Source organism: Macrotis lagotis, chromosome 1, assembly GCF_037893015.1.
Source record: "Macrotis lagotis isolate mMagLag1 chromosome 1, bilby.v1.9.chrom.fasta, whole genome shotgun sequence".
Lineage (NCBI taxonomy): Eukaryota > Metazoa > Chordata > Mammalia > Peramelemorphia > Peramelidae > Macrotis > Macrotis lagotis.
In genome coordinates this window covers 580,961,824-580,986,028 of record NC_133658.1, presented here as the reverse complement: position 1 = coordinate 580,986,028, position 24,205 = coordinate 580,961,824, and the positions used below count along the sequence as shown (strand labels likewise).

At 35.3% G+C, this 24,205-nt stretch overlaps 1 protein-coding gene across 3 annotated transcripts in view; it reads left to right on the top strand.

Moving 5' to 3' along the window:
• ZNF148 (zinc finger protein 148) overlaps positions 1 to 19,479 on the top strand; it is a 151,827-nt gene extending 132,348 nt beyond the window's left edge. For all 3 annotated transcript variants that reach the window (XM_074214701.1, XM_074214699.1, XM_074214700.1), the window contains 2 exons: positions 16,890 to 17,008; positions 17,251 to 19,479. In XM_074214701.1, the coding sequence (XP_074070802.1) occupies positions 16,890 to 17,008; positions 17,251 to 18,852 (1,721 nt within the window). In that variant the 3' untranslated portion in view covers positions 18,853 to 19,479. The remainder of the gene's footprint in view (positions 1 to 16,889; positions 17,009 to 17,250) is intronic.
• Positions 19,480 to 24,205: the final 4,726 nt, after the last annotated feature.

Sequence of the window (24,205 nt, the reverse complement as noted above, 5' to 3'; positions counted from 1 at the left end):
CTAGTTCAGCCTCATAGCTACCCTTTCCAGATGAGTCTTGTAACAGAGAACCTAATCAGTAAAGCTGATAGCCTCAAGTTATAAATGTTCTCAATCCCCTGCCCAAAGACATAATCTGAAAGTTTTTAAACGCTTGTGTCCCAAAACATTTCTGTAATAATTTCAGTGTATCCTGTATTCTTCATTTATTTCATATATGCCGTTAAATACCAGAAGCTATGTAGGCCACTTGCTTTCTAGAGGTAAGTAAATGCTTAAATAAATTTAAGCTGGATATGGCCCAGGAATCACTAAATACTTTCCCCTCCTAATGTTGCAAGTCACTAGGGATAGTCATTGGATTTGGAGAGTTACAGTGATAGCCATAGACAATAGATATTGGACTTGGCTTTGTTTGAGTGCCAAAATAGAAGCTCTTCCCTTTGATGGGAAGTAGATGTTTGGCAAGAAAATTGAGAACTTCTTAAAGAAGGGCAGGAATATCTGAGCCCATGTAACTATAGCTGTCACCATGCTACTAAGCCTTATAGCTTCTCTTAGCCTGCCATTGTACCATCTTTGAATCAGATTTATTATTCTTTTGGTAGGGAATCTGAACAAAGCACTAGTTCCTTCCAGAAAGGTCAGATAACTGACTCCTGCTTTTCTCTCCTCCTTTCCTTTGTTTAGGAGATTGGCTAATAGCTCTTCTGTCAAAAATAAGGTCCATTTCATGTCTTAGCACATCATTTGAAGCATGTCTCACCCATCATTTTATAACTCTTTTCTTGGTTTTTAAGAATGACTGTCCACAAGCATTAAATTAACTTTGGTATTCTATATACTGTCTGATGATCAACATGTTGACATACTACTGGGATAACTTTTTTTTTTTAGGTTTTTGTAAGGCAAATGGGGTGAAGTAGCTTGCTCAAGGTCACACAGCTAGGTAATTATTAAGTGGCTGAGGCCAGATTTGAACTCAGGTACTCCTGACTCCAGGGCCGGTGCTCTATCCACTGCTCCACCTAGCCGCCCCTGGGACAAATGTTAATAGTGAAAATTAGTTCAACAAGCATTAAGCATTTATCTACCATGAGCAACAATTCTAAGAGCTAGGCATAGACAAATACAAAGACATTCCCAGCTCTCAAGGAGTCTGCATTTTACCAAAAGAATATATATCTATATCTATATCTGTATCTGTATCTGTATCTGTATCTATATCTATACCATTTGCCTTGATAATCAGATACAATATTATCTGAGCAAGGAGAGAGCAAAAATTGGTGAGTTTGGAGAGAGGTGGGATGGAAGGGAAGGGAGATAAAATTAGAAAACATATAAAATGGTTATCAAATGAAAGGCTCAGTTAGCCCATAGGCATTTATTAAGCACCTAATATATATCAAGTGCTGTCCTAGGCACTGGAGGATACATATGTGAAGAATGAAAAAATCCCTGCCCTAAGGGATTTACAGTTTATTTTAATAGAATTATACACCCTTATACCCACATACAACCTGGTAATTGGGAATATGGGAAACTTAATTGTTGGAAGAATTGCAAATGACTTCATAGAACTTGAATATAAAGCTTTGACAGAAATGGATTCTAAGAGAAGATAAATTGCATTCCAGAGCTTTATTTTTTTTAAGAGGTATTAGGAAGCAATTGGAATTTACTGACATAACCAGACCTTGTGCTATAGGAAAACTACTTTTCTGACTGTGTGGAATAGGAATTGTAATGGAGTAAGACTTCCTAGGCTTTTATAATACTCTAGATGAGGGGTGATGAGGGCTAGGATGGTAACTGTGTGAGAAGGAAGGTGACTGATGTAAGAGATAGTGAAGAAGTGAAATAGCAAGATTTAGCAATTGATTAGATAGGTGTGTTGAGGTCTAATGAGAAGTCAAGGTTAACTCTAAGCTTATAAAAATGGGTGACTAGAAGGATAATGGTGCCTTTGACATAAACAGGAAAGTTTGGAAGAAGATGATGTTTGGGGAAAAGGTAATGAATTAGTTCATTTGGGGACTTGTTGAATTTGAGAAGATGATAGAATAAAATGACATCTAGATAGTTATATGGAAAAAGAGACTAGATATATAGATAATAGGAATCATTTGCATAGAGTATAATTGAACTCATTTGAACTGATAAGATCACCAAGTGAAAAAAGAGAAGACGGCCCAGAATAAGAGAACACTGATATTTAGAGGGCATTATACAAATGATGAAACAACAAAGAAAACTAAAAAGTGATCATAGGGTAAGAGGGCAACTAAGAGAATGTGATTAAATGTAAATTATATAGAAATGACATCTTAAATTTGAGTTTGAAAACCATATTTTAGGAAGGACATTTTAAGAAGAGTCTAGAGGAAGACAAGAGGATCTTAAAGTTCCTGTCATTAGTGTCTTGTTTCTAGGGATATGTTAGCTTAGAAAAAAGAAGATTCTAGGGGTGGCTAGGTGGCATAGTGGATAAAGCACCGGCCCTGGAGTCAGGAGTACCTGGGTTCAAATCCAGTCTCAGACACTTAATAATTACCTAGCCGTGTGGCCTTGGGCAAGCCACTTAGCCCTGTTTTCCTTACAAAAAAACTAAAAAAAAAAGGAAAAAAAAAGAAAAAAGATTCTGGGTGGAACTGATTTTGTTGAAAAAGCTGTTTACTTTAGTGTGGGGGTGGATCAGCAGGAGAAAAGTGAAGCAATAATAGTTTGTAAAAAAGATTAGAGCATTTTAATGAACTACAAACCTAAAATAAGAATTGTGATATGGTGGACCAAAACAAAACCAAACCCCTCCATCCTCTCAGGTAATATTAGACTGGACTAATTAAGGCATAGCTTCTGGAATGAAGTAGGTCATAGTATCACTGTATTCTGCCACTTACCACATCAATTTGATATATGGAAAAATTTCTTTATAGAGTCATTGTAAAAGTCCAAATAAAATTGCTTGAGGGAAACAGTATGTGCACTCCCACCCCCCACCCCAGTCTCCCCATTACCCGAGATTTTCAGAAATTGAGTGATCATTTGTCAGTAATATTGTATAGGGGTGCCTGCTTAGGATTTATTTTTACTATGTGATAGAGGGTTTCCAATTATCAGAGTCTTATATTCTAGAAAATTCATGTTTATTCAGAGAATCAAATAATTGCTCTCCTTTTACCTGGGAGAAAAACCATTTCAGGTTCAGGTCATTTCTGTCCTCTGATCATAGCCATAAGAATTTTCACAAAGTGCTTCCTGCCTGGTGGTGACTTGGCTTTTAGAATGCCACAAAGGTATCTTCTTATAACTAGGTGATTGATTAATCAAAAGGAAGAAGGTTTTTTCGTCCTTCTGTGTATATAACATTTGAGCCATACTAAGCTCAAAATCTGAAATACACTAATGATTTCATGATCCTTAATATTCTTTTTTCTTTTTTTAGAATTTAAGGGATGGGGCGGCTACGTGGCGCAGTGGATAAAGCACTGGCCCTGGAGTCAGGAGTACCTGGGTTCAAATCTAGTCTCAGACACTTAATAATTACCTGTGTGGCCTTGGGCAAGCCACTTAACCCCATTTGCCTTGCAAAAAAACAAACAAACAAAAACAAGAATTTAAGGGACAATGGGGTTAAGAACTCGGTTCCACCTGATTCCAGGGCTGGTGCTCCATCCACTGTACCACCTAACTGCCCCCAATCCTTAATATTCTTAAAAATAATTTAAAATATACCAATGATCCTTTGACACTTAAGAAGATGGCATTTGAAGATTCAAACACATTTTATACATTTTTTTTTCATTTGAGGCTTACACAAATCTTTGTGAAGTAGAAACTATGAGTACTGTTACACTGTATTTTACAAAGGAGGAAATCTAGATACAGATTGAATGAAATACCTGTAGTCATGCTTATAAATGTCTGGATCCAAGTTCTGTTAACTTCCACTTAAGTACTCTGCTTTACCACTCTGATCCTCCAATAGGAAAAGTTCACTTTTGGATACTACTTAGAGCTATCTTATATTCCAAAGAATTTAATTTCATGTGCCCTGTCTTCATTTAAGACTCTAAAATCCAGCTGGCATAGCCAGCCATTTAGGTAGAATGAAGAATGCAGATTCTGCAAAATAACTGCCTTAGTGCTTAGTTAGGCCTCTTAACATCCACTTTGGTTATTCTTTTTTGCTACATCATACTTAGAAACTGTAATTGGGGCGGCTAGGTGGCGCAGTGGCTAAAGCACCGGCCCTGGAGTCAGGAGTACCTGTGTTCAAATTTGGTCTCAGACACTTAATAATTACCTAGCTGTGTGGCCTTGGGCAAGCCACTTAACCCTGTTTGCCTTGCAAAAACCTAAAAAAACAAAGCAAAACAAAAACTGTAATTGATTTTCAAAGCCCAATGTGCTAAATATTAGCTCAGCTTCTCTTCACCTGTATTTCTTCCAGAAATATCTGGCATTGTATACCTAAAAGAAATATCTCAAATATAGAGCTACCCCACAATAACCCTCCTTTCTCTGAAATCAATGCAATCACTATTACTCTTCTTTTTTTAATGTTATTTTATTTTATTTTTTCCAGTTACATGCAAAGATAGTTTTGAACATTAATTTTTTGTAAGCTTTTGAATTCCATATTTTTCTACCTCTTTCCCTTTACTTCTCATGACAGCAAATAATCTGATATATATATATATATATATATTTTACAGTCATGTTTAATATATTTCCATATTAATCTTGATGCGAAAGCACAATCAGAATTAAAGGGGGAAAAAGTCATGAGAAAGAAAAAAAAGTAAGTTTTAAAAAGTGAAAATAATATGCTTTAATTTGCATTCAGTCCCCATAAATTTTTTTCTCTGTATGTGGATGGCATTTTCTATCTTAAATCTTAGAGAATTATGCTTGATGGCTGAACTGCTGAGAGGAGCTAAGTTTGTTGATCATCACAGAATATTGTTATTAATGTTCTCCTAGTTCTCCTCACTTCACTCATTCTTATATCATGCAAGTCTTTGCAGGCTTTTCTGAAGGTCACCCACTCGTGATTTCTCGTGGAACAATCACATACATATACCACAGTTTGTTCAGCTATTTCCCAATTAATGTACATCCCTTCAATTTCCACTACAAAAAAAGAGCTGCTAGAAATATTTCCAGACTATTCACTATTGGGTTTCTTTTGGACTAGGTTACAAGACAAAACTCTCTATAACAATCTTTTAGAATGAAAGGCAACTTATTTCCCTTATAAAGCAAGAGGACCTTTCATTCTGTAGGATAAACTGGTGACTGTTAAGTGTATCATCAACTGGTTAGGAGAAGAGGGAATGGAAAGTATTTTATTTAGCTGCATGAAGTCCATCAAGGTCAGACCTTGTTTACTGAGCAACATAATTCTAGATCAGAATAATATTCTTAAAAAGAGAGCCCAGGTGGCAGCTAGGTGGCACAATGGACAGAGCACCAGCCCTGGAGTCAGGAGTACCTGAGTTCAAATCTGGCCTCAGACACTTAATAATTACCTAGCTATGTGGCCTTGGGCAAGCCACTTAACCCCCATTGCCTTGCAAAAATCTAAAAAAAAAAAAAGATATGAAGTTTGGGGGCGGCTAGGTGGCATAGTGGATAAAGCACCGGCCTTGGAGTTAGGAGTACCTGGGTTCAAATCTGGTCTCAGACACTTAATAATTACCTAGCTGTGTGGCCTTGGGCAAGCCACTTAATCCCATATGCCTTGCAAAAACCTAAAGAGAGAGAGAGAGAGAGAGAGAGAGAGAGAGAGAGAGAGAGAGAGAGAGCGCCAATGGGACTGCAGACTTAATAAACTAATAGTCCACAGACTTATAAATAGAACTAGAATCAAGGATAGAAGAAAATATTTGCTTGGTATGATTTAGGTATTCTTAGACCTCTTTGATTTTGAGATGAATAGATTACCCAACTACTGTTCAAATTGATTTTTGGGAAAATCTATTATCTGTCTGGGATTAATTCAGTGTCTGTTTGTATTTGATTCTAAATCCCTTCCCCTCTCTCTTTCTGGTACCTGGTATATTGGTCTGGCAAAATTCCAGAACTGTGGAGGGCTGCATAATTTTTTCTCCTTCTCACCTGTGTCCATGGGAAAAAAGAAAAAATAAGAATGACTTAATTAGTCATATTTGTTACAAAACAATTCCTACATTGACCATATCCCAAAATTTATATCTCATTCTGCATCTTGAATTCATTATCTCTCTGATAAAAGGTGAGTAGCTTTATTCATCATTAATTCTCAGAAATTGTAGTTGATCATGATTGGTCACAATTCTTACATCAACATTGTTTGTCTTTACAGTGTTCTTAATCAAATTGTATCACCTCTTTCTGATTGAAACATGATTCTTTTGTGCTGAATCTAACTGTCCAGGCTCTCAGCCCCTTTGCAACTTTTCCAACTTTTCCCCTTTATTTAGAGACCCATCTCCATTTCCTTAATATTCGAATGAATAATTCTTTGGCCAGACCTGAAGGAAGCTCCTCCCAATCTGATATCAGAAGATCCTAGCTGCTTAATAACAGTCATCATAAACATTTCTTTCCAAAGTAGAAATGTTTCAAACTGTGAATGCAGGGCTTTTGTATGTAATATGTACACTCTGTTCACTAATGATCCCAAATGAAAATATGAATATATTTGAAACTCTTCCAAAGTGGCATTCAGCTTCCATATTAACCAAATACTTTGTTGTTCCAATTCTGTCATCTTCCTTTCAATACTTCTTTTTTAACCCAGGTGCAAGAAGATAATTGTTTTTATCTATAGATATTAAAGGATTTCAGAAGTAAGAATTGTCTCTAAAATACTTCATATTCTCTGTGGGCTATTTATTTTCCAAAAGACTTCTATTTTATTAATAGATTATATGTTCAACTTCTTTCTGTTCTCGAACATTATAGCTCACTTAAGGTAGCTATATACAGAGCTTCTAGGTATGTTTCTCATAAGAAATCAACAGCATAGTCATCTGGTTCTTTTCATACCTGTTGTTTGACTTTAACTTCCCTCTAGAGTACATGGATCCAACTTTAGTAGTTATTTTCAGTCTTAAATTTGTTCTTCAATTCAGGTGATTTAGCTCTATTTTCAGTCACGTCTGATTACTTGTGGCCTCATTTAGGGTTTTTTTTTTTCAGACATACTGGAGTGGTTTGCCATTTCCTTTTCCAGCTCATTTCACATATGAGGAAACTGAGGGCAAACAGTTATTTTTTTCCAGGATCACCAAACTAGGAGGTAATCTGAAGCTTGATTTAAGCTCAGGCCTGGCATAGTATCCACTGCACCACTGAACAGGGAAATGAGAATGGGGAAAAGTTGAAGGGTGAGAAGGAAAATCAAGACAGTATAAATACTATATTGTATATATAGCAGTACAATAATACTAGGTATATTTTCCCCTAAAGCACACAAGAAATTCCATCATGTAGTTTGAAAAATGACTGTTACTGGCAAAAAAAAAAAGGAGCAATAGTAAAACATTTTTGCAGTAGTTCTAAAGAGAAAATATATATATATATATAATATATATATATATTATATATATATATATTTCTAAAGGAAGACAGAGTAGAAAGTTTTGATGAAACAGTATATATAATGTTTTATTTTTCTTAGAGCAGCACTGGTGCATTGTAGCTGATTAAATACTTGTTGATTGCGATATCAAAATTAAAAAAGTAATACCCCAGATTTTTGTGCTGTTGTTTAGCCAAAGATGTTGAACAGTACTATGTAGTATACCTAAAATACAAATTCAGATAACTGATTTTGTGAAAAATTCTAAAATTTAATGAAAATGAGAATTGATTAAAGCCAATGAACTGGATTGGTGACCTTGTCCTCTGTGTTACTGTTGACCACCCTTCTCTCCTATTCGATCTCTCTGTCTCTGTCTCTCTCTGTCTCTCTCTGTCTCTCTCTCTCTCTCTGTCTCTCTGTCTCTCTCTGTCTCTCTGTCTCTCTCAGAGTGGGGATTGAGGAAATGGAATTAAACAACTTGCCAAGGTTACATAGCTAGTAAGTATCAAGGTCTGAGCCTGAATTTGAACTCAGTCCTCCAGACTCCAGGATTTGTATTCTATCTCTGTGCCAGCTAGCTTCCCCTCTATTTCTCTCTTAATGACACTTCTTTCTCCTGGTTTTTCTTCTACTTGTTAGGCCATTGTTTCTTGTTCTCTTTTGCTTACTCTTAATAAGTGTATAACTGTACCTCCAGGCTCTGCTAAAGGCTCTCATCTCTTCTCTATATTCCTTTACTTGATAACTGCATCAGCTTCTAAGAATTCATTTAACATCTCTTTGCATATACCTCATAGATTACCAGTTACCTATTGGATGTTTCAGATTCTTATGTTCTCAATCAAAACTCAACATTTCAGAAATAATTCATCTTTCTCTCATCAAAGACCATCTCTTTGCTTCCATGTTTCTCTAGCCACTTGGAATTGTGTTATCCTGTACATTTTTCTTTGCCTTACCCCACAAATCCATTCAGTTGCTAAATCTTTCCATTTCTACCTCTACAACATCTCTTGCATCCAGCTTTTTCCTTCTTACTCACAAGGTCACTATCTTAGTGCAACCTCTCATCACCACTTGCCTCTGGGTTTTTTCCTTCCCTCTAAGGCCCTTTCCAGTAAGTCCTTCAAGTCCTGAGTCAGTCTAGGATTTAGTCACTTGGTCCCTGCCTCTTTAGGCCCCTCCCTGTGAACTTGCTTCAACTAAGACCCACCCATCAATTTCTAGATCTCTGTCTTCCTTTCAAGACCTTCTGTTCATTTACCATCTTGTCTTCACCCAGGGTCATTCTTTAGTTCTGCATACCAAACTTAACTATGACTGATAGTCCATGCCTCCCAGCTACTTTCCACTAGACCACCTTTTCCTACTTTTTTTGCTTTGAGGCAAGCCTGCCAAGCATCACAGGACATCATATATATCATCACTTGTCTTGAGGTTGGATCTTCAGTGATGCCTCTGAACAGTCTAAAATTACCTACCTTCCTCAGTGAATTTTTCTGCAACCATATATACTGTCTAGGCTGTCTAGACTCATTTATCAGTGGTTAGCATACTCTCCTCATCTCAGTTATTCTGAACCATTGATTGCCACTATACAACCTCCTTCCTTCCCTATTTCTGGCTGTTCACTTTCTTAACCCCACCCCCCCTCAATCTTATCTTTACAGTATCCCACTTCAGATACTGTGGAATATCTGTACTGTAATTAGCAAGTTTGTTTTTATTGCTTGAAAAAATTTTTTACTCATTTTAATTTATTGTATTTAACAAAACAAGGGAGAAAACATTTTTGGGTACACAGCAGAACATAGAGGATTAAATATAAAAACATAAATTTAATTTCCAAGTAAAACTTTTCTGTGTTTCCTTCTAAGTTTTCTTTTGTTCTCTGATGTTTACTTTTTTCTTTCTCCCCACCACACTAAAGGAGTTAAATGTGACTAGGGAGGAGTTAAATTAAATGTGACTAGGGGCAGCTAGATGGGGCAATGAATAGAGAACACTGGCTCTGGAGTCAGGAGTACCTGAGTTCAAATCTGGCCTCAGACACTTAATAATTACCTAGCTGTGTGGCCTTGGGCAAGCCATTTAACCTCATTTGCCTTGCCAAAAAATAAAAACCCTAAAGAAAAAGTCTGTCCTGTCTGTCTCCTTTTTCTGTGTACATATATACATATGAACACATGTACATATATACACATGTATGTTTGCATGTGTCTATGCATTTATTCATCTATCTACATATGCACTTAGTCATATGTAAGACACTAATATATATTTTCATATTTATCACTGATTTCTCTAGAGGTTGATAGCATTTTCTTCTATAAATCCAAGTCTCTCTAAAATTAACTAGCTCATCATTTATTACATCACATTTGGATTCCATTATAATCTTAAACTGCAACTTTTAACCATTCCCCAAATGAAAGGTATCTGTCATTTTAACCAATCTTATAGAGTAGAAGTGGTATCTCAAAGTTGTTTTAATTTGCATTTCATGAGTAATGATTTAGAACTTTTTATATGACTACATACATATAGTTTTGATTTCTTTGTTGAAAAATTTCTCTTCATATCCTTTGACTATTTATCGATTGGAGAATGTCTCATATACTTATAAATTTAACAAAATTCTTGATATATTTGAGAAATGAGACCTTTATTTGAGGCTATATTTTATATATACATATATGTGTACATATATATATATATATGTATATATATATGAATTATATTCAAGAGGGTGATCATCTAACTGCATTGTCATAATCTGAGCCATTTGTATCTTCCATTCACTTTTTATTTCCATATTAGAATAGTCAGTGCTATGGATTTTCTTCAGTTAACTTCATAGTGTTTTGGGACTCAGTGCAATTAGTTTAATGTCATATCTGCAAATAACATCAATAAAAACTCTCTGCAGTAACAGTTTTAGAAATATTCAGTGTCTAGTATACATAGTGTCCAGTAATATATTTTAGTGTTCAGAGCATGAGAAATGTTTTGCCCCTTGCTTGAGAGACCATGTTTTTTTAAATATTTTTGTTATTTTTCCAGCCACATTGCAACCTAGTTTTCAACAATTTTTTTTTGCAAAAATTTGAGTTTTACATTTTCCCCCTCTTCCCTGCCCCCTCTACATTACAGAAAGCATTTACATGAATAACCATGCTGAAAACATAGATGGAAATGAAAAAAAAAGCATTTGAGAGGGGGAAAAAAACCATAATACCAAAGACAACTTTTAAAAGTTGAAGATAGTAAGCTTAGGTCTGCATTTGGTCTCCATATCCTTCTCTGGATATGGAAGGTATTTTCTATCACAAGTTTTTTAGAATTCTCTTTGATTATTGTACTGTTGAAATAAACTTGTCCATCATAGTTGATCATTACCCAGTGTTGCTGTTAGTGTGTATAATATCACATGTAGGTATTTTACCCTTCTTCATGATCTCTTCTTATTAGACCATGTTAAAAAAAATTAGTGTTCAGTTTCTTTCATGTTTTAAGTAGAATCCTGCCATACTAGAGTTTAACCAGAGGAATGAGTTTACAATAGTATAAGGTCTGGAAATTTTTTTATCTGAGGAATGTTTAGAAGAATGGAGAAGATAAGACTAAGGGAGAGACTCTTTGTAACTCCAGAGGACAGAGATAAGACTAATGTGTGTATGCTATAGGAAAAAGATTCTCCCCCCCCCCCCCTCAGCTATTCCAACTATTTTAATAAGAGTTCTCTGCAAGGCATTTAAAACACCAATTTGTGAGGATAAACTCCATTGGAGATGTGGAGCTGAGGAATTTTCTTGGTTTTGGGCAAGAGCTGAGAGTCCACTGCTTTCTGATCAGTCTTGCGCTGCTCTGTAATCTCATATTTCTCTTTCTCTGTGTCAAAAATCTCTCCTTCTTAGTGTCTGAGTTTACAAAGCCTCTTCTTCTTAAAGTAAGCATCAGTAAGATGATTTGGAATTTTTACACCAGAAAGGTTAACCCTAGTAGAGGTGGCAATGACAAATTTCTGATGGGTCCTTCATAGAGGAACCCGATAGATGGTCAGAGGTCCAGTCACCAGTAGCAAACCACTAGCCAGCTGTGGCGGCCAGTGAGCATAATCAGAACTGTGCCTGGGGTGATGCTAGACCCAAGTTTCCTCACATGCTGCCTGAAGGGTTTTTTGCCATGACTTAGGATTTTTCTCAGCACATCTTCAGTAGGGTAATACCTGGGCATTTTGCGAATCTTTACCACCCGGTGTCCTCCATTTTATCACCACCAGCTGGCTTTTAGATAGTAGTAGGGACCTTGTCTTTCTTTTTCCTTTCAATTGGGGCTTTTGGTGCAGCATATTTCCACTTGTATGTGGCTCTGCGGGAATACATTGCAGACCTGGAGTATCTGCTGATCCCTCGGGCCCAGACTGGGTTTCGACTGCAATGCTTTCGAGGTTTTTTCACCACCTTTTCAGCCCCATCTTCCTTTTTGGCCTTCCTTTCCTTTTTTTCTTTTCTGACCTTCTTTTCCTTTGGAGGTTTTGGGGGGTTTTTTTGTCTGCCATCTTGAGAGAAGGGGAAAGAGCAAAAGATTTCTTTTCAGTAAAATGGAAGAGTTTTATAATAAATAGGGTTATCTGATTAGATTAACTCCTTCAGGGAATGAGTTTTCTGTCACATGAGATATTCTAGTCCATGGCACACCCCATTGAAGCTGACTTATTGGGACTTTTTGAATTCTTTAAATCTTGTCTTCCCCCTGAATTTTCTGATAGATAAAATGTTTGTATCCACATAGTTTCTCCCATACTAGGATGGTAATAAATTTTTTGGTCTTGGCAAATATGGGGGAAAAGGCAAAATGACTTTCCAGTACTACATGCCTCCCTTCACTTCTAAAAAAGTATTATATTTTGGTGTTTTTTTTAAACTACCACAACAATAATGTTTCCCAATGATTAATGATTCATTTCTTATTCCTCCTCCCATTTATTCACAGTGGGAAAAAATGGAAAGATGGTACTAAGAGTCACAAAGTTTTTAGATTGTAAACAGCCAATAAGTTGATACCCTACTGGAGGAAATGAATCATATCAACCTTAACATTCTTAATATAAACAAAATCAGAAGTGAAAAAAATTTTGCAGCTAAATTGATTCTCAGTTAGATTCTCATTTAGATTCTCATAGGTTCTCAGTGAGACAGAGGAGTTGGCAAAATTGAGTTTATTATGAATCCAAAAGTGCTAGTAAATATCATTATATTGAACAGTTGACTATCTTATGTTGCATGATTCATAATAAGCATTTGCAAACGAATGCCTTGAAAATAATTTTAGCTACTATAGGATTTTTAAGCATGTTATATGCTAAGGTAGTGTTTTATAAATATTCTTTTTTAATTTGTGTGTGTGGTTTTTTTTTTTTGCAAGGCAGTAGGATTAAGTGACTTGCCCAGGGTCGCACAGCTAGATAATACTATTAAGTATCTTGAGGTTGAATTTGAACTCAGCTCCTCCTGACTCCAGGACCAATATTCTATCCACTGTGCCACCTAACTGTCCCTACAAGTATTAAATTATTTGATCCTTACCTGGAAGATTACTATTATTATCCCCATTTTATAGTTGAAGAAACTGAGGCAGACAAGAAAAGTGATTTGCCAAGCCCAAGCTTAGTGTCTGATACCAGATCTGAACTCCTATCTTCCTGACTCCAGGCTCAGCACTTCATTCTTTGTGCTGAGGAATCTCCCTCAGGGAATGAAAGGGCAGAGAAATTCTACAAAAAATTTGTTAGGATTTCAAATTTCAGATTTAATCTACATATACTTTGAAAGTTGGTGCAAAGATAGTTTGATGCTCAAGTTCAAAAATTGTGTTAAAATGTTTTTAAAATATGGGAAAATGTTTAAAAAATACTAATCAGGATATCCATCAGGAGTGAGTGATGAAAGGTCAGAGACATGTAAAGTATACAGATGTCTCATATGTATATTTCTTGGGATATTTTCTTTGAGAAAAGAATCAGAAGATACTTGACAATAATGTGTATGAAATATTGAAACTCTTATTTTATAAAGAACTGTTTACTGAAATATGATTTTTCTTGAATCAGTTGTATACAATTAAACCTTCAGGTTGTTAAGGGAAAGATCAAAATTAGTACAAAACTGGGGGGGGGGGGGAAATGAATGAAAGCAACTCCAGGCTAAAAATGAGAGGAATAATTGGAGGGGGAAAAAAACACTTTTACCAAATTAATTTTCTGCCATTTTACGTCACATGAATCAATTATCCCAGTAGAAAGGATCTATTTATTATTCATAAATATACTTTGTACATTCCCTTCTCTTTAAAATCTTTTTGAAAACCATTCTGCATATCTCTGCTATCCCAAATCCTACCTACTTAAGTTACACCATTGATTTTAATCACCAATTCAGTCCTCAATTTCTCAATCCTTATCTCTCCTGACTCTCTGCCAACCTTTGACAATGTTGATCACTTTCTTCTTGAGAACTCATTTCTTTCTTGGTTTTTGACAAATTATTCTATTCTGGTATTCCTATCTATCTCACTGTTCCTTTTCTGACTCCTTTGCTGGATCTTCATCATCCACATCATGTCTGCTATCTTGTATGTCTCATAGGGCCATCCTGGAACCTCTTCTCTTCTCCCTGTATATTACTTGACTTGGTGATCTTATCAGCTCTCCTGATCTAATCATTATCTTCATGTTGATTTTTTCATATCTCCTTATCAAGGCCTAACCACTTTGATGACAGTCTTTCATCTTTAATTGCCTGTCTAGACAGCTTGAATTGGATGTCCAGTAAGACATCTTAAACTCAATAAACTAAATCATTCCTCTAAACCCTTCCTGCTTCCAAATTTCCTTCTTATTGAAGATATGACTATTCTCCCAGAGCCTCAGGTTCACATCACTCTTGCTCCTTCCCACTTCCCCCAATATCCAGTCTTTCCGAGGCCTGTAATTTTTCCCTTGGCAATATCTTGAATGTACACACAACTGCCTGGTACACGATCTCATCTTCTCATACCTGCTCTACTGGCAATAGCTTGCTGGTTGCTTTGTGTTCCTCAGTTCTCTCTCCTCTCTATAGTTCATTCTCAAATACTCAGTAGCTAAAATACAGTTCCATGTCATCCCCCTAAATAAACTTCAGTGACTGTCACCAACAAGATCAAATATAAATTCCATTTTGAAGATCAAAGCCCTGTGAACCAAAACTTGTTCCCTACACACACACACACACACACACACACACACACACACACACACACACACACTTTTCCAGTCTTCCTACACACTGTATGTTCTAATGACACTGGTTTCCTTATACCTTTCGTCTCCCTACTCTAGATATTTTCACTGTCTGGCTCATGCTTGGAATGCTTTCTTTACTCTTTTCAGTCACCTGGCTTCCCTGGCTTTCTTCAGTTCCCAACTAAAATTCCCTTTCTACAGGAAGTCTTTCCCAATCCCTCTTAATTCTAGTAGCTTCTTCTATTGATTATTTTCTATATCCCTTAGATACATGGTTGTTCATTTTTGTTTGTTGTCTTCTCTAGCTGATTTTTGACTCCTTGGGATAGGGATTATCTTTTACCTTTCTGTGTATCCCCAGGACTTAGAATGGTACCTAGCACATGTAGATATTTAATGTTCATTGACTCTGTGAAGGCTTTCCTGGACCATATATCAACCCAGAGTGATTTCTTTCATTGTACTTTAACATTTGTCTCATTTGCTGCCTTTATTATTAAAGAGGAAGGATAATTAATTTAATTCACAGGAGTTTTACCATTTTACAAAGACTTGGCCTCAAATTTATCCTCTAACACTAATTGTATAACGTTGAGCAGTGCTGTTATGAAGATTAAGAGTAGTAATAACATGTAGACCAAACCTTAAAGTGCTATGCAAATGTCAATTATTGCTACCATTTTTTCTTTGGTGAATTTTCTATTCTCTCTTACTAGATTTGAGCTTTTTTAGGTCAAGGACTGAGTTTTAGATTTTTTTTTTCTTTCCTATGATAAAAGCATGACAGTGCTATGATGGAACAGATTATGTAGTAAACAATGTGTTTATTGAATAAAAGTTAGAATTAAATTCTGGGACAGGAGTGTTGATTGAAGTAATTGCCATACTCTGCTTTTTACCTGGACTACAATTAAAAATTAAATTAATCTCCATAACAAACTTCATAAATCCTTATGAAACAAAGATCATTTTTCTAAGCAGGTATTTCAATTTACTACAAAAAAAAATAAATACAATAAAGGTACTAGTTTGAGTCAACAAAAAGAAAGCTTGTATTAGTGTCTTAGATATGTCTCAGTGAAAGGTAATCATAATATAAGCTTTTTCTCTAAAACTTGTTTTTTTTTTAAGTTTTTGCAAGGCAGTGGGGTTAAGTGGCTTGCCCAAGGCCACACGGCTAGGTGATTATTAAGTGTCTGAGGCCGGATTTGAACTCAGGTACTCCTGACTCCAGGGCCAGTGCTCTATCCACTGTGCCACCTAGCTGCTCCATAAAACTTGTTTTAATCAATTTGTTAAAAAACCTTGTCTTTCACGTTTAGATTGAAAAACAAAATTGAAAATATTAAAAACTTAAAATTGTTGAACAGTCAAATTAGTTTATCCCTCCAGTGTTTTCAAAAAGCCGTTTGTTATACCAGCAATCACTAGTGTATCTTATGAAGAAAGTATGCATGTACATGCATATTTATAATCAGTAAGTCAGAGAAACTAAATGTGACATGCATTTTTTGTCTATGTAATTTTAATTGGAAAAGACTTGTGCCAATCTATTTAAGTCTTAAAAAAATTTAAGTTCTCATTTATTAACCTTTTTTCTGTCTTGGACTACTTTGACCATCTAATGAATAGCCTATAAAACCCCTTCTCATAATAAAGTTTATAAGTGAATGAAACAAAATAATAGGATTGCAAAGGAAATAACTTAGAGATGTGATAATCAAAATATGTTTTCAAACAAATTCATGAATTTCAATTTACATATTCCTGATTCAGGGCAGCTAGGTGGTGGTGCAATGCATAGAGCACTAGCCCTGGAGTCAGGAGGACCTGAGTTCAAATCCGGCCTCAGACACTTAATAATTGCACTTAATCCAATTGCCTTGCAAAAACCTCCAAAAGGATCCCTGATTCTTATAAAAGAAGTTTATAGAAAAATCTTTTTCATGTAAAAACAGAATGGATTGACTTCCTAAATTAAATGATTGATATGGAGAGTCTATTATGTGGTCATGTTTTGTTTTACATTTTCTTGTTATGATTTGTTAGGTGAAAAACCATTTCGCTGTGATGAATGTGGTATGCGATTCATACAGAAATATCACATGGAAAGGCATAAGAGAACACATAGTGGAGAAAAACCATACCAGTGTGAATACTGTTTACAGGTAAGACGATAGTTTGAAATTAATTTCTGTCCTAAATGATTAAGCTTAATAAATTAGAAAATGTAATCAATCATGCATTGAAATTATTTGAATGTCTTATAATCAGATCTGCAATAGAAAAGTAAAATGTTTAGGAGTTAATTGTATTCTTATGCTTATCAGCTTTTATATTTATTTAGAATTCTTTCTCTTCTTTTCCCCCTTCAAAAAAAAAATCATCAACCATCTACCCAACTCAACAGTATTTTTCCCGGACAGACCGTGTATTAAAACATAAACGTATGTGCCATGAAAATCGTGACAAGAAACCAAACAGGAATGCCACCAAGGGTGGTCTTTTGACATCTGAGGATGATTCTGGCTTTTCTACACCTCCAAAAGACAGTTCACTGCCAAAAAAGAAAAGGCAGAAAACAGAGAAAAAATCTTCTGGGCTGGACAAAGACAGTATGATGGACAAGTGTGACCCGAAAAAAGATAAGAATGATTATTTGCCTCTTTATTCCTCAAGCACTAAAGTAAAAGATGAATATATGGTGGCAGAATATGCTGTTGAGATGCCCCATTCTTCAGTTGGAGGGTCACATTTAGATGATGCTGCTTCAGGAGAAATACATCCACCTAAGTTGGTTCTCAAAAAAGTTAACAGTAAACGAAGTCTAAAACAGCCACTGGAGCAAAGTCAAACAATTTCACCTTTATCCACATATGAAGATAGCAAAGTTTCAAAGTATGCCTTTGACCTTGTGGATAAACAAGCCTTAATAGACTCAGAAGGCAATCCTGACATTGACCAGGTTGATACCTTACAAGAGGGGCCCAGCAAACCTGTCCACAGTAGCACTAATTATGATGATGCAATGCAGTTTTTGAAGAAAAAGAGATACCTGCAGGCAAGTAGTAATAACAGTAGAGAGTATGCACTGAATGTGGGTACCATAGCCTCTCAACCATCTGTAACGCAAGCAGCTGTGGCAAGTGTCATTGATGAAAGCACCACGGCATCCATATTGGATTCACAGTCACTCAGTGTGGAGATTAAGAGTAATCATGACAAAAATGTTATTCCAGATGAGGTATTGCAGACTTTGTTAGACCATTATTCCCACAAGGCTAATGGACAGCATGAGATATCATTCAATGTGGCCGACACTGAGGTGACATCTAGCATATCGATTAATTCTTCAGAGGTTCCTGAGGTCACCCAGCCAGAGAGTGTTGGAACAAGCTCCCAAGCATCCTCATCAGATAAAGCCAGTATGTTGCAGGAATATTCAAAATTTCTACAACAGGCTTTGGACAGAACTAGCCAAAACGATGCCTATTTGAACAACCCGAGCCTTAACTTTGTGACTGATAACCAGACCCTTGCAAGTCAGCCAGCATTTTCTTCCATAGACAAGCAAGTCTACGCAGCCATGCCCATCAATAGCTTTCGATCAGGAATGAATTCTCCACTAAGAACAACTCCAGACAAGTCTCACTTTGGACTAATAGTTGGTGATTCCCAGCATTCATTTCCCTTTTCAGGTGATGAGGCAAACCATGCTTCTGCTACATCAACACAGGACTTTTTGGATCAAGTGACTTCTCAGAAGAAGGCTGAGGCACAGCCTGTCCACCAAGCTTACCAAATGAGCTCCTTTGAACAGCCCTTCCGACCTCAATACCATGGATCAAGAGCTGGAATGGCTTCCCAATTTAGCACTGCCAATGGACAAGTGAACCTCCGGGGACCAGGGACAAGTGCTGAATTCCCAGAATTTCCTTTGGTGAATGTAAATGATAATAGAGCTGGGATGACATCTTCACCTGATGCCACAACTGGCCAGACTTTTGGCTAACTAAAAAAATGTAAATAATATTGGCACTTTAGAACAGATTAATCAAGAGTGGGTTTGCTCTGTAAAAGATGGAGTGCTGTACAGACTTAAGAGCAATGTGTTATAACAAAAGTAAGCTGATATGAATAGCAAGATAATCCAATAATGGAATTTTTTTTCTTTTTGGTTAGTCATCATTCATTGAACTGCCTTACATGTTGCCACCTTTATAGAAGCAATGTATTACTTATTTTAGACCAGAAACTTGCTATTCTACCTACACCAAGTTTAAAAAAGAAAACAAAACAACAGCAACAAAAAATAAGACTTTCGCACAATTGTTTCCTGATATCATTGTACATTCTTGGGAAATTAGTAATTGTGTGAAATTTACGCATACTGTTTATAAGTTTTTCAGCATAGACATTGCACTTCAGCAGGGAATCTTAATATACTTTGCAGACAGAGTGAACTTAAAAGTTTAAATGTCAAGAGATTATGGCTTAAAATTAATGTATTCTATAGGGAAAAATCTTCCATCTTTTAAAAAAAAGAACAATATGCCATATACCCTTGATTTTCATTTTGCATTATATTGAGCTGTGTTTTCTGAGGGGAAAATAGTAATAAAAATCTGATAGTCTAAGACTCCACTATTTAAAAGCCTAATTACTTAAAAATATGCATACTTTCAACACATTTACCAAAATACACAACTGCTGAAGCATTTACTTCCAGACTGAAGTATGCATATTGGTGTCAGTTTCTTTGTACAGTTGTACCTAGATATTTTTTATGATTTTTTTCATGTGCAGGTATCAAGGTTTTGAGGTTTTAGTCGAAGTATTCTGTAGATTACATTCCCAAGAACATAATGCTTTCACAGACTGTATATTCCAAGTTTTGAAGCTTAATTGTATTTTACTTTACATATACACTTTCACTTAACATAGAGCACTTAGAATCTATTTGATATTTTTGATTTCTCAAAGTAAAAATTTTAGATTTTTAGGTTTGATATGGTTGTGTCTTAATCATCTCATAAATGACAGTTTTAATTTTTGGCAATAAAAGGAAATTGGGATGTCTTTGGATTTGTAAAAACTGGTTTAATTTTTCCCTTTCTAGATTCTTGATAGATCAGATTATTAAACAGAATACAGACAAACTAAAGAACTGGGCATTTTAATTGCATATTTTACCTTCAGCAACTTCTTGATGAACACTGTTCATTATAATTTTACAAACCAAAAGTGTTTACTAATCCTAGTAACTACAATTTCATTTTCTGCCTAGTTGAGTATCGGAAGCATTTTGTTGCATTTCAAAACATAAATAAACTACAGACTTTATCCTCACACCATGAATCTTTTTTTTTTCCTGAAAAGGCATGATTCGAGTAACATGTTGGGTAGTTTTTCATTTTTTGCATTGTATAACTTCAGTGATTATTAATTCTGGTGTCCCCTTCCAAACTTTTTTCCCCCCCAACTTTTTGGTTTGCTTGCTAAAATTTCTTTCTCAAACTGATGTATACACCAATATAAGTATCAATAGAAACCTTGGAAGCTGACACTTCTTTATAACATGGCTTTCCCAACCTAAACTTTGGTGGCCCTACAGATTTGTGCACCTTGAAATATTGTTTCTCACATAAATAATTTTATCTTTTTTTTTTTGTTAGCCCTTAACTATTCTTAGATAGAAAGGTAGCAAGCAATATTTGCAATCACCACATTTCGTATTTGTGTTCACCATATTGGTATTTTAAAATAAGGACCATCCATTCAAAAGATTCTGCCAACTATTTTTAATGTAATTTCTTCCACACTTTATTCATTACTCTGTGACTTTGAAATTTTATAAATTTCCATTTGGCAGGTTTTTCCCCCTGCCAAATTTTGGAAAGAACTAAACTCTTTAGAAGCAGAAATTCAGTCCTGCCATTATTGGCTCAGTCATTTCATCATTTTAAACTGGGTGTGTTAAGTGTCACATGGTTGTAAGAAGGCTTCTTTTCAATGTGATCTTAAAAACTTGGGGTTATGTCCATTCTGGATGGACATTAAATATTCCACAGCACTTTTTAAATAAGGGTAGGAATTTGTAGCCTTGGTAAGGATTTTTTTCATCTGGGCTGAAAATTTTTGTTCAGCTGAATGCCTGATTTAATACTAAGGTACACATTAATTTGGGGAGAATTTTTTTTCAACATCATGGTTTTAACCAGAATACTTCTATGAATATGGCTCAACAACTACTTAGCAATTATATAGTAAGCTTAGAGGAGGCTTTTGGTAGATAAGTATATTATGCAAGTAAAACGTGAGTTGTTGCATTCCTGTTTTAAAATAGCCATAGTTCTTTAAATCCAGATACAGGCTTTCCCTAAGAAGTTATACTTTAAATTGTTGTTGATTGTCTTAGTTCAAGTATGGAGCCCAAGTCAAAGTTACCTTGTATTGTCACCATTATTATATCTGTTTTTTTGGGTTTTGTCCCTTTTGTTCACAAAGTTATTTGGCAAATATCAGTGCATATAGGTAGAATGGAAGCTTCATACCCTACCCTGGGTTAGAATGTCATGGGTTTGGGAATTGTCTTTTGTAGCTTGTTTCTTTTTCAGCCTTCCCTAATAGACAAATTGTGTATACAAATATCTCCCATATGCTTTTTCTTTGATTAACGCTGAGATATCCATTTGCACTTCTGCTATATCTAGCACTACACCTTGAGGATGAGAATCAGGTCAGCATTCACTTTAAAGCAGTAACTGTTAAACAGCTTATAATGGATTGATTCTGCCTAAATTTCTCAACAATGCACAGACATTCAGTTTGGTTTTGGAATATTTGAGTGACTTATGAATCTTTGGATGTCTATATGCAAAATGTCTTCTGGGTATATTGATACATAACTGCTAGAAATAATACTCTTGAGTATTTGCCAAGGATTCTCAGGAGGCAGGAAGATCCTTACTATTTGAGAGGCAGAAAGCACCTTGTCCTAGGGATACTTTTATTTTTCACTAGAATAGAGGAAAGAACTTTTGAAATGTTCAATTGGCCTACTAAAACTCCTTTAATTGTCTTCATTTGGGTTTTAAAAGGGCTGTTCACTAGAAGCTGGGCAACATTCATGTTACTATAGTTCATGTTTCTTAGGCATTTAGCTAGAATTTGCCTTTTCACAGAGCATTTCCTGAGGAAGCACCATTACAGTCAATGGAAAATGTTTTCGAAATCTCCAGTTTAAACTTTTTCAGTTTCAAATTGTTTTATTTCAGGGAAAGAATTTCCCTGTTGCTTTTGCTATACACTGCAAGTAAAAACTTTTATGTTTCCCTTTTCCACTTAATTTTTGGTAGGAAACAAACTGAAGCAGGCAAACATTTCTTAGTTGTGTTTGTTGCTTTCTTTAATCCAATGGATAGAAAGGTAAAACCCTATAAACGTTATTTTATTTTTTTATGCAATACCATGCTGTAAATATGGTTTCTCAATTAAGGATGTACCTATGATTGAATCTTTAATTCTGCACAGTTAGAGTTTATATATAAATGTGTCTTGACAATCAAGGACTTTTATGTGAGTCTTCCTTTATGATGTTTATTAATGTTATGCATTCCATTTGTTTAAAGTGAGTACCAATGTGCTAATTTGTATTGTCTGAAAGTATGTAATGTTTTTACAGCTTGTTTTTAAAAATCTGTAAATATGTACAAACAAATCACAGTACTGCTTTATGTTAGAAGGCATATGATGTTGTACTGTATGTAAGCAATAATCCATAGCAGTGCTAACTTTACAAGTAGCATCAGAATAGTTCTAAAAACTGTTTTGGAGTTCATAATTATTCTTATTTCAGTTGATGATGACTAATCTTTAATCAGTTTTTAATAAATAAATTCCATTGTCCTCCTGTTGGAGCATAACATTGTTTACACAGCATAATTTCAGTCGCAGAGGAGACAGGCTTAAATCTGACTTCATCTGTACTCACTTTCAGTAAGCATTGAATGGCCTTACCACTCTTCTGCAAGATGGAGGAAGATCGCAAAACTTAGTAGCCATCACAGTGAAGGAAGGGGTATATCTTTCTGCTTCTGTACTGCTTCCTACCTATTCTTGTGATTTGCTTTGGGAGGTATTTTTTGGTTTGTTTTTGTTTTTCATTTTAGATTCAAGTCCATAGTTTCTGAGGTGACTTAAGCCCCATTATAAAAAAGAGTAGGTCTCTTGATGTTTCATAAATGGTTATAAAAATCTAAAATTTGTACATTGATTTTTAGATACTTATTTTTCAAGTTTGAGTTCTCAGCTGATGAGATGAACTTATTCAACTTAAATACAAAAAGACAAACCTATCATAGCTTGAATTGAGTAGATATACTGTACAGAGCAGCATAACTATTTGAACACAAATGTCACTGCTTTAGAAATAAAACCACCGGTTTATAAATGTATATGACCTACATTTTATAGGAGAAATGTTTTTAAATGCTAGTCATTTATATAATATGTGCTTTGAAGGATTTGCTAGTCCACTTCTGTCACTTTTAGTACACTGGTATCTTTTATATGTAATGTATGCTTTTTATTATTGTGGCAGAGAATTTCAGTAGAAAGAATTTTGCAACAATATGGGGGAACTTTTTCATTGTTGGATTTGAATTATACTGGATTTTATCTGTGTAGTCTTACTTGTCTTTATTTTAATGCTGTCTGGAAGGGAACTTGGTATCCAAATAAAGCAGGTAACCTCATTTTATTTCAAGGGCATACTGTGTAGTGCTGAATTTAATCTGGAAACCTGATGATTTTGAAAAGGAAGAAATTAGTTTATAAAAATTGTACAGAATAAATTGTGTGTGATGGAACCCTTGGTAATAGATAGTATACAGTGAATTTTCTGATATATAGTGTTATTTTCCTGAGATCCATATGCCTTCTTTGTATTTCAGCTAATAAAAGAAGCCCTATCATGAAAACTGGTAGGGTAATAGGTTATTTCAGTGAATATACAGTATTACTTTACTTATGCCATTTTCTTACCCTTTCGTTATCATTGTAAAATTTGATTTCCCATTGGTAATTAAGAATGTACATAATATAGATGATTTTGTATAAAACTGAATGAATTGGGTCTAAGTTTTATGACTGAAATGATAGAGTGGGCTCATAATTGCTTGAAATTTCATGAAATTTTTTGAGAGTTGTAGGGGGAATGAGGGTAGTGTAGTGTGTATGCTGGGAGTGTGATGGCAAGTTGCCCCACAACCTGCCAGAAATTTGACAAAAGATTTAACGCAAACATATTTTAGGTTTCAGATATAAAACAAGCCTTTTCTTTCAATACTGCCTAGGAGCATTGA